At 45.9% G+C, this 16,237-nt stretch overlaps 1 protein-coding gene across 4 annotated transcripts in view; it reads left to right on the top strand.

The window, feature by feature from the left end:
* Nucleotides 1–15,989, top strand: part of LOC146199438 (uncharacterized) — a 63,548-nt gene extending 47,559 nt beyond the window's left edge. For all 4 annotated transcript variants that reach the window (XM_084594924.1, XM_084594925.1, XM_084594927.1 and 1 more), the window contains exons 4-10: nt 679–782; nt 3,151–3,356; nt 6,015–6,183; nt 8,409–8,681; nt 9,381–9,525; nt 11,020–11,280; nt 15,667–15,989. In XM_084594924.1, coding sequence (XP_084451050.1) covers nt 679–782; nt 3,151–3,356; nt 6,015–6,183; nt 8,409–8,681; nt 9,381–9,525; nt 11,020–11,280; nt 15,667–15,794 — 1,286 coding nt within the window. In that variant the 3' untranslated portion in view covers nt 15,795–15,989. The remainder of the gene's footprint in view (nt 1–678; nt 783–3,150; nt 3,357–6,014; nt 6,184–8,408; nt 8,682–9,380; nt 9,526–11,019; nt 11,281–15,666) is intronic.
* The last annotated feature ends 248 nt before the right edge of the window (nt 15,990–16,237 follow it).

Here is a 16,237-nt window from a genome sequence, read left to right as displayed (position 1 = left end):
AAGGCCTCTCCCATATTTCTCCACTTAACCCGGTTCTATGCTAGCTGCATCCACTTCACCCCTGCGAACTTCTTAATCTCATCCACCCACCTAACTTTCTGCCGCCCCCTGCTACACTTTCCTTCCCTTGGAATCCAGTTTGTTACCCTAAGCGACCACCGGTTATCCTCTCTTCGCGCTACATGTCCTTCCCATTCCCATTTCTTCTTCTTAATTTCCACTAGAATGTGTACACAATACAGTCGACATTCTAGACTGTATTGTGTACACTATCTCAAAGGCGTTATTTTGCTTCAATTACGTTATGTATAAACCAAACGTTTGGTTTTCTAATTAAAAAGCGCGAAATCAAAAGAAAATTTTCTGAATCCTAGATGAAATCGATATGTACGTTATGGCTGTCAGAGTGGTGCAAAAGTATTTGTGGAACAGAAAATTTAACTACCAAGAATGGCTGGAAAATGTGCCACAAAATATTCCTTGTTAAAAACGAAAAAACTTCTTCCTGGCTTTTGGATACCTTAAAAACTGAGCTGGAGGCATCGAATAATGGCTGCACTTTTAACCAGCATTAATATGCACGCTCGTCTTGAATGCGCTAATATGGCAGTGTGCGCTGCAGTGAAGACGGGAAACTTTCAATTATCGAGTTTGCTGTTTCTACTTGTTCCTTTGCAGGAGAGCTGACATACCAAGTAAACGACAGCACATGCGAGTGGATTCTTACAGATGTTATTCATTCTTCGAAAGCTTTACAAGTTATGGAGAAGGTTCCTTTAAAGGTACGCAAACTTCTCTGGGCACCCTGCACATTTTTTTCATTATTTCGGACGACTTGCGGTTTCAGAGGTCGTATTTTGAATGTTTAACAGAAAATTAAGGCATGGAGTTTGGTAGTATATAATGGAACCAACAAAACAGGGAATGTGATTCTGGTTACCTTGCACAGGATTCTGTGTCTGATCAGAAAACGTGTTCACCCATAGCAACGGCAGCATGATGTTGACACGGCGTTAGAAATATCCACATTTTCTTGCAAACACTGGCCTACAACTGCTCACGTTTATGATAATTTCGTAATAGCTTGTTTTGATGCGATGACTGCTGTGAATTGTGAGGTATTGTGTTACCAGCTATTGCATGATTTCGCGACAGTAACAAAGACCATGTTTCTAGTTACCATATATCATTGAGTTTACATATATCCCACGAGTTACGGTTTCATCGTAAACTATTTAGACTACAGCAGGCTGCAAGCCTGTTCTCTTTTTAGACAGTGTTGGATAACGGAGTGCCGTCTTATAGTCTATATTGAGAGCTACGTTTTCCATCCTCCTTCAGTAGTAACGGTGCAAAACTGCGGCCTCTGCGTGGCAATGCTGCTAGGATGCCGGGCTTTATGCTTCGAGTTAACTAAAGCCTAAATATTTACTTTAGGCCACTATTTTAAAAAGTATCGCGCGAGCACCGACTGCTCAAAGCTGCAGCGCCGGGAGACAAACCAGAGAAAAGAGAATTCTAGGGAGATGATTGCCCACATTTTCTTCTGCTGGACTGACTGTCGTCTTCTTGCCTGCTATTAGAGCGCCCGGCCCTTAACGGCGTATATATATAAAACCGGGAGGAGGTGCGACCACTCATTTTAAAGTGACAGCTTCACTAGCCTTACTACGCCGAAGTCTGGCTGTCGGCGTGAGCACCATGGTACCCGAAAGCGATGGTGTCTTCGCGGAGACGGCCAGCAGAGCAGGAGAAAAGGGAGCGCGGGAAGGGAGAAGGAATTTATGTTCGCTGGTCTCGGATGCGGGATGTTAGGGACACAAACTGGGTTGGCGTAGGCGACGCACCACAAGGCGTTGCTAGTGTAGGATAGAGGAGGTTGTCGGAGGAGTGGCACAATCCCTCTTCCATGCCAGTTACCTGGAGACAGCTATGTGAGCCGTGTGCAAGGAATTGTCCTCAGGGTAGGCGTCTCAAAAAAGCTTTCACTTCGAAGAGACATGGCGACGGCGTCGAGAAGCGCAAGACCGGCCAGATGTGAAAGGACGGCACGCTGCTGACAAAATGGTCTCGTTGTCTCCGATCGAATGGCGTACTCGTCGTGCACAACAAGTAGTCGATGCAATGTGGCGAAAACGAGCTTAAGACGACGAATATCGGCAACAGGAGCCCGATGCCGAAGGATACTGCAACGGGAGGCGCAGGCGAAATGCCAAAAGAGCTCGGAATGAGGTATACTAGCAACGAGAAGTTGCTGCCAGCGCTTTAGCTAAAAGACGAAAGTGACCGCAAGAAACCCAGACGAGACATCGCAGAAGTTTTGGATACATTAAGAGGTCAGAGTAATACTTTCGCATTCTTACACGCAGGCGGTCCTAAGTGTGATTACCGATTCTTTTTAATACACTGAATACAGTGTGATTGATGCCTGAAAGATTACACATTTCTGGTAAACAACGTATCGTATGGTGTTTAACCCCGCCAGGGTGGCGCAGTGGTTACGGCGCTCGACTACTGTTCCCAAGGGTGGGGGTCGAAACCCGGCCTCGGCGGCCGCTTTTCGGTGGAGGTGAAAACCAAGGCGCCCATGTGCTGTGCGATGTCAGTGCACGTTAAAGAACCCCAGGTGGTCGAAATTACTGGAGCCCTCCACTACGGCGTCCCTCATAGCCTGAGTCGCTTTGGAACGTTAAACCCCACAAAACCAAGCCAAACCGTATCGTGTTGAAGAAACCAGGTGCGATCGCTGCTTGTGAACTAATTGCAGTGGACACTCGTTATCGGCGTGTTCATCGAGTTTAAAGAAACTGCCCCGAGACAGAGCCCGCAAACATATCCAGAGCCTTGCTTCGTGCTTACAACGTCACGCGTAAAACAGCCAAGCAGGTGACGCCAGCTCCAGTAGCACTATCTAAGCGCATTCCCCTTACTGCTCTCGATGTCCGTTCAGCTTCCCCTCGGCGCTACTGTGCCGGAATGTCTATGTTCGCGCGGCACCTTTAAAAAAAAAAGCCGACTGTATACTCGCATGTTTTCCCGACTCCTGTACGGCAAAATTTATGGGTCTTTAATTTTTCACGGGGAATTGTCAAGTCGTGCAAAGTACTGAACTCGGCTGTGGTAGTAATTTATCTTATTCCCTTCCTGCAGGCATGCTGTGTCGGTGAGGTTCCCGGCTTCACAAATGTTGTCAAGTTTCAAAGCAATAGTGAAGGAGATTCTCAGCGAGAAGGGGATGCATCTGTTGACCCGGACGAAGATGTGGTGGTCATTCTGTACACTTCAGGCTCAACGGGTTTGCCGAAAGGGGTGGAGATCACCCACAAGGCTTACGTTTCCTGCTTCTTTTCTTTCAGGTACGCATTTTTTTTTCATTGTAACTCCGCAGTATAGTCAATGAATTCAAAGTACTAATTTCGCCCGGGTGGTAGCAAGTTTATTTCTGTCAAGGTTATATTGCTGTACGGGTTAAGGAGAAACTTCACCACTGCGGCGCCTTTATTTTAACTAGTTTTGGTTTTATAACTTTGTAAGCAGTGTAATATTAAATAATCAGTAAATTAATGGCCTGCAGAATAGATAATGCATGAAAGTGTGTCGTTTCTTTTAGAATTTATCAAATGGTGACAGAGTAGATGCCATACTACAAGAATGCCTACAGCACTTAAATGGACTTTCGCGAAGGCAGGAAAAACGTTTTCAATCATTTCTCTGTAACAACTAAACTTCATCGTAATGGAGAAAATATTTATATTCATTCGATGCTATAATAGCTTGAAAATTTGCATACCTTTGGGAGAAAAAAATACTATTTCTCCGTGCTCAGGCATCGCATTTCGAATATGCCAACTTTATTATTACATATGTTGCATGCATGATATTTGCAGCGGTTGCTCAGTGTTTAAGGCTCTAACCTCAAAAAGCTAACCTTAAGAAGGCTTAATACGCTATGGGGGGGCTGTTGGTACACGATTCCAAAAAAGATAGTGTGTAACAGAGACGTCACGGAAGACGCGCATGTGTTGGTCTTTCTTCCTTCCGTTTCGTCTGTTTTGCGCACTGTCGTTTTTTGAAATCATGCACCAATTACCCCTCAGAGCGTATTGTTAAGTTACCTTTCTTCTACTGTGAGCCCTGTTCTATTGTGCGTGTTTATATCTTTCTCAAGAAGGCTGAGGACATTTCTTGGCGCCTGCGAGATTGCGACGCTGAAGTTGTGGAACGAGTCGTGTTGTAAGGCTTAAAAGCAAGCCTTTTGGGCTGTTGCATTTTTGCCGAAGACTGTACCTACCTTTAGTGAACGTTGGCTTGGCCTTTAGGTGCAGGGTCCAGCATTGGCAGCATGGCTCAACCAGTGGTTAGCCGGTGCATGCAATGGCGGTCGCCGACTGCGCGACCCGCTATCTTGTGATTTTAGAGCGCAGCTACTTTGGCGCCCGTTTCTGCGTTTCACATCGTCATCGCGGTCGGCCTCGTAACCTGATGACCTCATGACTCACATCCGGCCATATCTAATAACAGGAAGTGATTAAGACGTCACATCTGGTCATGACTGGTGATGGCGTCACCAGAAGGTTCCGAATAAGTCTAAACAATAGGGAGGCAGTCTCAAGGCGGCGCCTGCAAGCTTGAAACTTTGCAAGTCCGGTCTGGGCATAATATGTCCAAATGGATGATAGAAAAAACGATAAATGCAAGCACTGGGGGGAGAGGGACCCTCGACCGTATAATATGGGAATGTGCTAGCTACCCAGAGGCTAAATCAAATATAAATTGTAGAGAAGCCTGTGAAGCCCTGCTGCGGTGGTGGTGGTAACTTTTTTTGCCACAAAATGAAATGAATTATTTCGGGCAGGGGCGAGTCTAGGGTGGCCTCCAGTCGGGGGCGACCTCTTGAGCTCGCGTGACGAGGACCATTGCGTAGATTTTTTGGGGGGCTGGCCAACAGCTTGTCCCATTCCTCCGCTGAGGGAGCTGGCAAGAGTGTCTTTGGAGAGCGAGGTCCTTGTGCCACAGCAACAAGCCATCCGCCTGGCGGAAGAAGCCGCGAAGAGCCAAGGCCACATTTGCCTGTTTCTTATGGCGAAGGTCCCGGTTCCCGTTCCTTAGGCCTTTGTGCCGGGGGTGGGGACTGGGGGGCCTCATTATCTGGTGGAAGAATGAAGTTATTACACACACGCATATACGAAGCTGACCCCGCCGAGAGTTTGATCCAGGCGTCCGTTCGCGCATCCTCGAACGCCGCACCACAGAGCATATATAAATATACGCAGTACAGCAGGCATCAGCGGTGTTTAAAACTGGTTGACGTCAAAGAAAAGGCGCGGCCGGTATCTGTCACAATTCTACGCGGACATCTTGGCCGAGCTGTAAAGAAAAGGAGAAAGGGGGCAATGAAAAGAGAAAGTGCCGTAGTGGAAGGCTTCGGATGACCACAAAGCTTCCTTCATGACAGCCAAGAACTGTTAGTGGAGTATTTCTTGACGGAATATGTGTGAAAAAAAAATTAAGTTGTCTGTAATTGAACATACATGTCTTTCTCGAAATATTTGCCTGAATCTATCGAAAAGGTGAAACAGCTGATGAGCTGAGCTCAAATTTCGAAAAAGCTCATCCGCCCACCTAACTTCTGTACGCCCCCTTCAGCGCTTGCCGTTTCTTTGGGATCTAGCAATTACTCTTAGCGAGCATCGATTACCTTGCGTGTCGATATCTTTTCTGCTAGGATGGTAGCAACTCGCGTTTGTTTCTCACCCACTCGGCACGCTTCGTGTCTGTTAAACATTACTCATTTTGCATTCTATAACTCTCCGAGTTGCCATCAAATTATGTTGAACCTTTCACGTTAGCTTCCACGTTTGTACCTCGTAGCTTAATTCCGGAAAGGGCAGCTGTTATGGTATATTTATTATTAAGAGACACTTAAGAAGTTCAATTCATGATCTGAGAGATATTTTCATTGTTCGCGCCCTCGTTTTGTCAAGCCCGCTTTTACACGATGTTTTCTTTTGCAGTAAATTCGGTTTCATTACCGAAGATGACGTCTACCTGGCTTGGAACCCATTCACGCATGTCTCTGGCTTCGCGCTCAACACGTTTGCTCCGTGCTACGGTGCCACGATGGTCCTGCGCGATATAACGCTACCATTGGACAGATTTGTAGACCTCATCCAAACTTACAAGGTAACTAAAGAAATGCAGCTGCATCCGATTGGTTTGCTAGCCAATCGAGTGTGTTTGAAACCTAGAGATCCTGCACATGCTTTTTGTGAAATGTTTCCGTGTCCGCACGCAATGTCCGCGCGCAATATCCACATGAATGGACACTTGACGAAAAAATTGTCTCCACCGAGAATCCAACCACTATCCCTCCCATCTTCAGCAGCGCTCGCAAGCTATTACTCCACGCCGGGACTTCTTTTTTTATTGCCCGGTCCCACTCGCAACATGAAAAGCACATGACTATGTACGTGCATGTATAGGGACATCACGATCAGCTAGCGTTAGCCTCGCTTCGCGACACAAACTCTTTACCCTTGAGAGCCAGTCGGGAGGTTCAGCAGCCGCTTTTTGTATGGCGATAAACCGATGCATACATATAACGAACCGCAAAAATAAATTTGAGCAGGTCTCTCATCTCGGTCAGTGATAGCCTGGCATTCTGGAGCACCATCTACAGTGGAGGCCCATAAGCATAATTACATCAAATTAAAAAGCATCCTAATTATGTTTCAATATCGAGTGCCATGCGAGTCAAGGCAAAAATCCTTTTTTGTCGTTTGTTGCAATTATTTCCCAGAAATAAACTCCTTGCTAACAAACGGAAAAAGAAACATGGTCCGTTGTTCCCGGTTTCCAGCAGATGAGGCAATGCGTTACCCATGGAAAAAACACTCTTCCCCCAAGAACTTCTTTACTGGTGACGTTACAGTATGTAAATTTAAGAAAAATAAATTATTGTGTAGCGTGAGCTTGATAGTAGGAATGAAAGTGACAATGCAGTTAGTGATAATGACGGTAGTGGTAATTTTAATGATGGTGCACTTAGGGAACAGTCCTGCAAAGTGGCTTTCACCATTTAGACTTTTAAACAGTCTTGAGCGCAGTCCTTCAATATGGAAACTATATTAAAACAATATAGCAACTGTATTGAAACAATATAGAAACTATATTGAAACATTATAGAAACTATAATGAAACAATGTAGAAACAATATAGAACGTGTATACAAACTATATTTAAGGTTCTAAAATTAATTTTTGCACTTGGTGCCTGACTGCCCGCCGCGGTGGTGCACTGGTTAAAATGCCCGACTACTGTGCAGCTGCACCCATGTTCAATGTCGATCGCCGGCGGCTGCGTTTCGATGGAGGCGAAACGAAGAAGCTTCCATGTGCTATATGACGTAAATTGTTGTTGCGACTGTAGGAAGAAAGAAAACTAAATGCACGGGCCTGCTACTGGCTCTGTAGCTAAGCCACCTCCGCTGCCTCGTGTGGACAGAGGAAAAAATGGAGCAAAGAAAAAGAAGTGGGAAAGAGAGAAAGACACGTGTCGCAACCGCCATCGTCCACCACCGAAGCGGTTGCGGGTGCAATGACGGCTTACAACAGACGCATTCGCCGGTGACAGGCACGCCCCTGTCGCAGACGGCGGGGGCCTACCATTCCCAACCCCGGACGGCCAGGAGCAGCCACTCTCCTCATTAAGGATCCACAGGCTGTCAAAATTACTCCGGAACCATGCAATACAGCACCCATTTCTCTCCGCTTTCATTCTCACCTTCCTCCATTTCCTTACGGCGCGGTCAAGGTGGCCACGGAGCACGTGTGACATATACTTCGCCTTTCCTTTCCTGTGACCCGATTGTTGGCGCTTTTTATTCTATTCCACGCTGTTGTGCAGGCTGCACAAGAATAAAGACAGAAAAAAAGTTTCAGATCAATGCGGATCATGTGGAGCTGTCAGTTACCCCTAATCTGCCTGCTGTTTGAGTCTCCTGCACATAGCTGTTTCTAGACGACCTTTTAGCGTTTTTTGAATTTTCTTCTGCATCTTCTTGGTTTCTGCATTTTGAGTTTTCTGGTATTGGGACACTACTGAAGCTGTTTGGTGGTTGCTGGGTAGAGTGTGAGGTTGGTTGGAGGTACTTCGGAGCCTTTGGAGAGTGTAGGCATGGTATGGGTGATAGAAGCTCGTAAATGGGAGGAATAGTATTAGAGTAACACAATTTTTCTCGCATAGCATAGGTTCAAGCGATGCTGAATATGTTGGCAATAATTGTTGTGCGTTGTTTATTTTGTTTTCTGTACCTCGTGTGCACCGTGTACTCATACACACAGCGTATCATAAAATATACTTTACCAAGCGCGAAAGCATGACAATGATCTCTTCGTTTTGTCTTGCAGATCACGGCGGTGATAGGCGTTCCGATCAAGCTGCAAATGCTGATTAACGAGGCCAAGAACACACGGAGAAAGCTTCCGCACATCGACAAGATAATATCCGGTGGCAGCCCAATGTCGAGCAGCTTGTCCCGGGACATCTGCGACATGTTCGCTCCAACCACGCTGGCAAACTTGTACGGAATGACCGAGACCTTTGGCCTTGTTAGCGCCACGCAGGTCGACGAAATCATCACAGAGCACATGGGGCTCCCTACCGCCGGCAGCGAAGTAAAGGTATGTGTGGTGAAGATTTTGTTCTTGTTTAGTTTCGTTTTGTTTGTAATCGTATCGAATGTGACGACATTGCACGTGTACGGTGAATGGGTCGGGGAGAAAAAACAATCCTTTACTCTAAGACTTATCGACCTACAACACAATTCTGGTTATTTTCTCTGTCGCTTGCTCCTTTTTTTTTTTTTTTTAATCTGCACCTCAAGGTTAGAATCTTGTAATTCACATGTATCTCCCTAAGTTTATCTATACGCACACAGCGCAACGTCTGTTCCTCCTCAAGAAGCCAAAAAGCTGCAGCTCGCACTTTATCTTAACTAACGCGTTACTTCATTGTGCAAAAGTCTAGCGTGAGCGCTGTCGGCGTTGTAACTATGTTGTAATTTTAATTGTTGGAACAATATTTATAGCACCCGGAAAAATTAAATATCTTCCCGAAAAAAGTACAAACTGTGGTTGCTTCGAAAAGCTACGGGCACTTCTGCAAATGCAGAAGGTATATCGCCACATATAAACAGCTGAGAAACGAAAACTTCTTGCAGTCTGAGCTTTACGACACTGCTTCATGCTTGATGGAAAGGCTGGAAGTGTACTCAAGGGAGTGGTCTCCTCCTGTTTACGTTTTCCTTACCTTTCGAAACCGGTAGAAAATCTGAAGGAAAAACAAAATGTAAAATTTGTCTGCTCTACATGTCTTTTCAGGTGGTAGACGTGAACACCGGAAAGCTTTTGGAGCCATTTGAGCATGGCGAGATTTGCGTCCGGTGTCCACACGTCATGAAGTGCTACCACGGCCGGCCCGAAGCCACCGCAGAGGTGCTCGGCAGCGACGGATGGCTCAGGACAGGTACATACAAACACATGGCGAAGAAAGAAATGCAAGATCTAAAGCTGTCATTCCTCTTCTAACGCTCACTTTTCTTCCTGGTACATTTTTTTGCTTTTTGTCCAGCTTCCGGCGATACTTCCGCTGTCAGGTGTGATGTGTGAGGCAACTCTCTATAGAATTATTGACGTAGTGTCCACCATACGTGTTTGAGCCCTTTCAGCAGGGAAAGGTTTGAAGTGAAGCGCTCGTGTGTCCCTTCTTTCGTCTGTTTTCTTTGTGCTATATACGTTCCGAGAATGCAAGGGTTTAGCAGTAGGCTTCGTGTCCATTAGCGGAAAGCCCTGCAACGGTAGCATGTTCAGAGTGTCAAGGTTTTGAATATGTGTAGTTAGCAGAGTTGGCCGCGCTGAAAATCTAGTGAGCCTTTTCTCGTATAGCTTGAGAGATGGGTAGAGCGAAAATGCCGTGGCATAATATATGGTGCTCAGAGAAGTGGTGGACTTTGAAATTTGTACATTCTTCTATACGTTCACTATCCTCTTGGGAGTGACTAAGAGCTAGGAAGTACAAAACAGCAACCAACGAACAAAGCATCTTTTCACATTTTTAGCGCATTCTACCACATAGGCTTTAATCCTTTCCACACAGGTTTCTGTATTCATTTTCTAGTTGGTGCGTAACAATTCACAGTAATATGTCGATCCTGATGCTAGTAATTCCTCTAGTGCTCAGTAGCGCTGTGCGATTTTCTTAATCTGGAGTACACGTTGAATATATCGCCACCTTCACGTTCACGCTTTCACAATGCACGTTGAATATATATATGGCCACCTTCAGAACCTTTTGCATTGTTTCCGGCTGTATAAATGCATTGGGCCCCGCCGGGGTGGCGCAGTGGTTAGGGCACTTGATTACTGTGCCCAAGGGTGCGGGATCGAATCCCGGCCGCGGCGGCTGCTTTTCGCTGGAGGCGAAGCGGAGTGGCGTCTGTGTGCTGTGCGATGTCAGTGCACGTTAAAAAACCCCATTTGGTGAAAATTTCCGGAACTCTCCATTACGGAGTCTCTCATAGCCGTAGTCATTTTGGGACGTTAAATAACTGCATTCATGACAACCGCGTCCCCGGTCCGCGCATAACTCGCCGAGGCAAATAGCACCTACTACAGCAGCTCAAGTTGTGAAATAACTTAAACTTTACGCTGCACGTAATGATGCTGGTAATGCAATTGTTTTGGCGGAAAGTAGCTATCGGGGGGAGCAGCGCTTCATGTAAATATACCTTTTTGTCTTATCTCGAAGCCATTCGCAGTGGCGTCATAGCTAGAGTACAATACGATGGCTTCTGCAGGCGTGTTACTTGCACGCGCTGTTTTCAAGTGTCCCTCGCTCTCGTAACTGAACTACGATGCCAAAGACTTCGTATGAAGTATGGCCAGATCGTAGTAGCCCCGTTTGCAATGCGTCCTTTGGCGCAAACAACGCCTTGTCGACCGCTTCAATGATTGCGTGCAGGAGACCTCGGCTACTACGACCGAGAAGGACATCTATACATGGTGGAGCGGCTTAAACAACTCATCAAATGCATGGACAACCAGCTGGCGCCAAGCGAACTTGAAGAGATCTTGCTAACGCATGATGCAGTCGCCGAGGTAGCTGTGGTCGGAGTTCCCAGCCCTAAGTATGGCGAGGCTCCCGCCGCTTGCGTCGTGCTCAACGCTTCTTACGCGGAGCCACACAGTGTGATCGAAGAGGAACTCAAGAAGCTCATAGCAGGTGCGTATTCAGGAAGATTCGATGCAGGTAGTTAGTGTGCGAATATTGGAAATCTCTGATAACAAATGGAATATCTTGCTAAACAATTATTCGAATTATTCAATTAGTGCCTGCTCAAAATTATCTTCAACAATTTGGATGCACACCTTTGGGATTGCCTATGGTGTCCTACGGGGACTCAAATTACTGGCTGGTATCGAGGTGGCATAGCGGCTACGCATAGCCATTGAAGCTGTTATGCAGCCGTTACCTTAAGGCCTATTCACACTTGCGGCTAGATGAGGACGCGTGAATGCCAGTCGCGCGACCAGAGGAGAGGAGCTCGCCACTACCGATGTTCACACTTGCGACAGTCGCCTTCTCGTTCAGTTCTCGTTCCGAACGAGTTGGAAGTAGGAGAGCTGCTGGGCGAAGACAGTGAACGTCGGTAGCTGCCGGCTGCCAGACACTTCAGCTTTTTCAGGCGAGCCGGTACGCATGCCGCGCTCTCGTATTTCCAGGAGAACGCCGACGACGAATAGACGATGTCAATCACCGTGGTGTCAATATAAAATGTTGCACCTGCGTGAAAAATCCATTTGTCAAAAGTTCATGGTATTTACCGGATAGTCCGAATATCTTTCCAATCTCCTCCCAGGCCATATCCTATCTCCCTGCCTTTGAATTCCGGGTGCCGTTTGTTGAAAAGGTAGGGGTATTCTTTAATTGCATTGAGAAGGTGCTCGATCGAGTACTCCGGGACCTCGCTGATTGGTGAAATGGTTTGCGACTAGTAGTCGCGCGACTGAAAATTCGAGCAGTGCCCGATCGGCCCGCGGCAGTCGCTTTTCGACCGATGCGACCATTTGCGACTGTCGCTTTTCGACCAAAACGGTCGCGCGACCGCTGCTAGTCGCAAGTGTGAACGGGCCTTTACACGCCCTAAATGTTATTTACACTGGCTGATATATTGCCGGAGAGTATTATTAAAGCAAGGACCGGTCAAAGAGGTATGAGTCTTTATGATAAGGTTGCTTAGATGCTTCATAACGTCGCGGCGGCACGCGGAAATAGTTCATAATGGCAGTAACTGTTATATGCGCGAGTCTCTGAAATCTCTGAAAAGATGAGCGTCCTTGCATTCGCCTTTACGTTTGGTGTCTGAATATTAGAAGTACGTCATAGAGACTTGACGTTGGTCTTTAATTTTACAACTAAATTTGTTACACGGAGCCCAACTAAGTACATTTCACATCCTTCAGGATCATTTTCGCACCTCTCTTCCTCCTTAAACCCACGCTCTTGGAACTTAGATTTATTCCTCGTTTATACGGCCTTCGTACCCACGCAAGGCTAACCACATGGCAATGCAAGCCCCTCTACAGATTTTGGATGGGCGCACTCACGTTCGCTGTGGGGGATCAGATTGCCGCATCGTCTCGAGAACAGTTATGAGTAACAATTCTGCTGGTATGCTAAAGGACATGTCACAGGTAATACAGCGATAAGTACAAATTGCTTCGAGAGATCCGTAGTGGAAATTGCGAGGCCTAGAGAAATAATTAAAAGCAAGAGCCTACCACACTATCCGACCTCGCCTATCCACCTGACTGCTTTTTCTCCTGTGAAAGCCAGCGGTGAGGCAGGAAAGATCGCTCGCAGGCGAGCATAATGCCGAGCGACATCGGGAGCCTGAAGCTATCGAATGCCACGGTACGTTGCTTTCGCAAAATTTAGCGCTTTATGCAGGATAACAAAAGCACTTTCAGTTTTCTTCAAAATTAGGAAACCATTTTTTTCAGAAACGCCCTTGCTCTCAGCACGTGATGTAGCTCCTGCGGAGTATTTGAGTAACGAAGGGAATTTATCAAGAATACCGATAAAGCCTTTTTGGTGAGACCGCCGGATGGTGGGTGGACTAACAGCGAAGTATTGAGGAAAGAATTCGAAGATTGCATTAAAATAAAATAGAGCATGAATGTGATATCGATGACAGCAACAAAATTGTTTATAAGGCGAAAGCCCTTCTAGGTGGTGGTGGTGGTAGTGGTTATTTTATTTATATACAAAAGAAAGGAAAAGATGTTTGCCAGCCCCGGTATCTGCTATCTGATATCTGAAGCACCTGAATTGGGGCCCTTTCTAAGTTCATGGAACGAAATCCTGTGTGCTTGATTTGTGCGCGAGATTTGTCAACGTGGATCAGTGAGATTCCGCGAGATGCGTTCTTGTCTAGCGTTCCTGCCATCTGAAATCCTACACTTTAACGCGAGCCAAGGGACGTCACGAAACAGGAGCGATGTTGTACCGTCCAAACTCACTTGCCAGAGAAGCTGTGGAAGATACAGCGGCTTCCCTTTCCTGTGAACCAGTTATATTTATATCTAGCACTGTAACAAACACCGGTAAGAGGCAAACGATGAGAGGCAAATGACAGGAGAGCAAGTGTAACTTTCGCCATTCTCCTAAAAGACATTTAAGAGACCCTCTAAGTTTTATACTGATGCTCGTTTCGCGCAGCTGTACACGTGTCTAGAAACAAACCGCGCAACACGGACGAAGGGGACAGATCAAAAGCTCATATTTATGATATAGTATACTTTTCAGCCTGGCTGCTCATGGCAATTTAATTCTGAAATTTTTTACGTTATCTTCGGTTATCTCGCACCCCGTATCTAGGTTACATCAAAATTCCTGACGTTTGCCTATTCATACCCTTTCAGTCTTAAATTTTATTCTGTTATTGCAAAGTGCAGAACTAAAATTTCATCAAAATTGAAGTATCATTTTTTTTTCCTTGCCGTAGAGTCGCATTAGAGGTCGCGATGACACTCACTGAAGTTTCAGCGCCTGAGTAACCAAAGATGCTTTAAGCAGTTCCAACTGAAGGATTTGGGAGTTGAAACAATTTGAACGAATATGTTTAAACAGGTAAGCGAAGGAGACATTTTTTTCTGTTGTTCAGAAGCTCTGAGCGTGTGAACTGCATAAGCGGAATAAGCTTCAAGGATGGTTTTCATTCATCTCTCATTCGTTACCTGAAACTAGGGCCATATAATTCAGTTTTGCTCTATATTTCCTGGATAATGGATAGGTAATGCTTTCCATGCTACTAAATTTGGTTCGTCGCACATATCTCGCCTCCCTTGGCGCACTCCATTGGACTAGCCAATGACGTTGATCGCGGACGCGATCCTCTGACACAGCTTAACTTTTGGCGGCGCTTTCCTCATCTATGCCCCAGCGGATGCAGGTTTCGCCACCCTCTTCTCATTTTGTTTGGGGAGGAAATCTTTACTCGGTGAAGGGGAATAGACGAGATGCGCATGCATGATTCTCAGTTTAGGTAGCCGGTTATCGCATTTAATGAATGTATCGTTTAGAGTAGTAATTCTATGAAATGGGTCAGAGCAATGACCTTCGAGATAAAACTGAATTTATTTCAAAACTCACACGATGGTACTGCGAGTATATCTGCCAGACTGCTGCTGTGGTAACATTGGTTGCGGTTTTTTTTTTCGATTGGCGTTCATTATTTTTATTTGCATTTAATAGTTTTTGCAATACAGCGCAGTTTATGTATTCTTTGTTACATATTTTTTAATGCGACCGCATCGTCGAGATGAGCACGAACACGTAGTGTGATGAAATCCTTTTATTTGAAAGGGAGCAAAGAATTACCTGACTGCTTGAGAGGTTGTGACAAGATTGTGTTACATGGTCCAGCACTGATTGGTCCGCCGAGTGTTTGCGTCACGAGACGCCTAACGTCCACGTGTTGTCGGTAGTGCTGACAAGTCAATCGCCAGTTGCATTCCCGAGCGCTCATTGGTCGCAGCAGTGTTCGGCGCAATGAGACCACGCAACAAGGCCGAGTTTGCAGATGCTTTCGTCACGTGGCTTGATTGAGAGCGGTGGCGAGCTCGGCGGCAGTTGGCAGTAACGGATTGTTGTGTGTAGATATATGTTGACAACTTCCCGTGCCAGGATGAATGGCGCTGAAATGAATGCTGTCAGTGTCTACTGACGTGAAACACGCACAGCTGAATTCGAACATGTGTTAAAAAATGAACAAAAATAAACTCACACTTCGGTCTGTTATGAAAGAAGCCAGATCAGTTATTTTGCTTGTAATGCTTACACATCCAGCATTTAAAAGGACATTTAAGCAGGCTAACATGGCGTTATAAGCCCCGTTCTCCAAAAGGTACGGTATCGGCGTTGTCGATGTCTGTATTGGCACAGTGAGCGAGAAATGGCGGGCCGTAGCGCTGGCTGGTGGTAGATAGCAGATGTTAAGGCCGTGCACATTCTGTAAAAAAAAAAAAAAAGCCACAGGGAAGGGGTACGTTTTTAAAGTTGCCGAAACGTCACTATGGTTCCGTATGGTTTTTCTTTCATTCGCAGGGCAAACGGCTGTTTACAAGTACCTTTACGGAGGTGTCATCTTCCTCGACTCACTTCCGAAGGCCGAGAATGGAAAGATACTCAAGAAGGAGCTGCTGGCGAAGTTTACAGACAAGCCTATTCCTTGAAGAATACAGCTTAAAAGTTTCCACTTCCGCGTTTCTCCTAAATGTGGAGGCTTCAAGAATGTACTTTATGCTCAGGGGCATTTTCCCCTGCTAAACGTGCAAACTAGCAAAACACATTGTTAACTTTTTGAAGCGTGTTACTGTTTTAGGGTTATATGTAAGATGTTAGAATAAATGTACATACGTTTACAGAAAGAGACCGCGTCTTTTAATGAACAAAGCCACATCAGCTCGCATACCAGGCCCACTTTCGCAAAACATTTGCACGCCAAATGGCTCAAAGCTATCGGCTCATTGTATATTAAACAATATGGGTGGGCTCATGTCATACTGGGGCGACCGGCTGTACACGAAGAAACTTTTTGGCCACCTATTCCTTTTTCTAGCTAATAAGAAATATTACATACTTTCAGTTTACGAGCAAGTTGAGCAGTTGAAAAGCT

This window comes from Amblyomma maculatum, chromosome 2 (genome assembly GCF_055883805.1).
Source record: "Amblyomma maculatum isolate TAMU_Amacu chromosome 2, ASM5588380v1, whole genome shotgun sequence".
Classification (NCBI taxonomy): Eukaryota; Metazoa; Arthropoda; class Arachnida; order Ixodida; family Ixodidae; genus Amblyomma; species Amblyomma maculatum.
The sequence above is the reverse complement of the archived record's forward strand: the minus strand, read 5'-3'. Positions and strand labels throughout refer to the sequence as shown.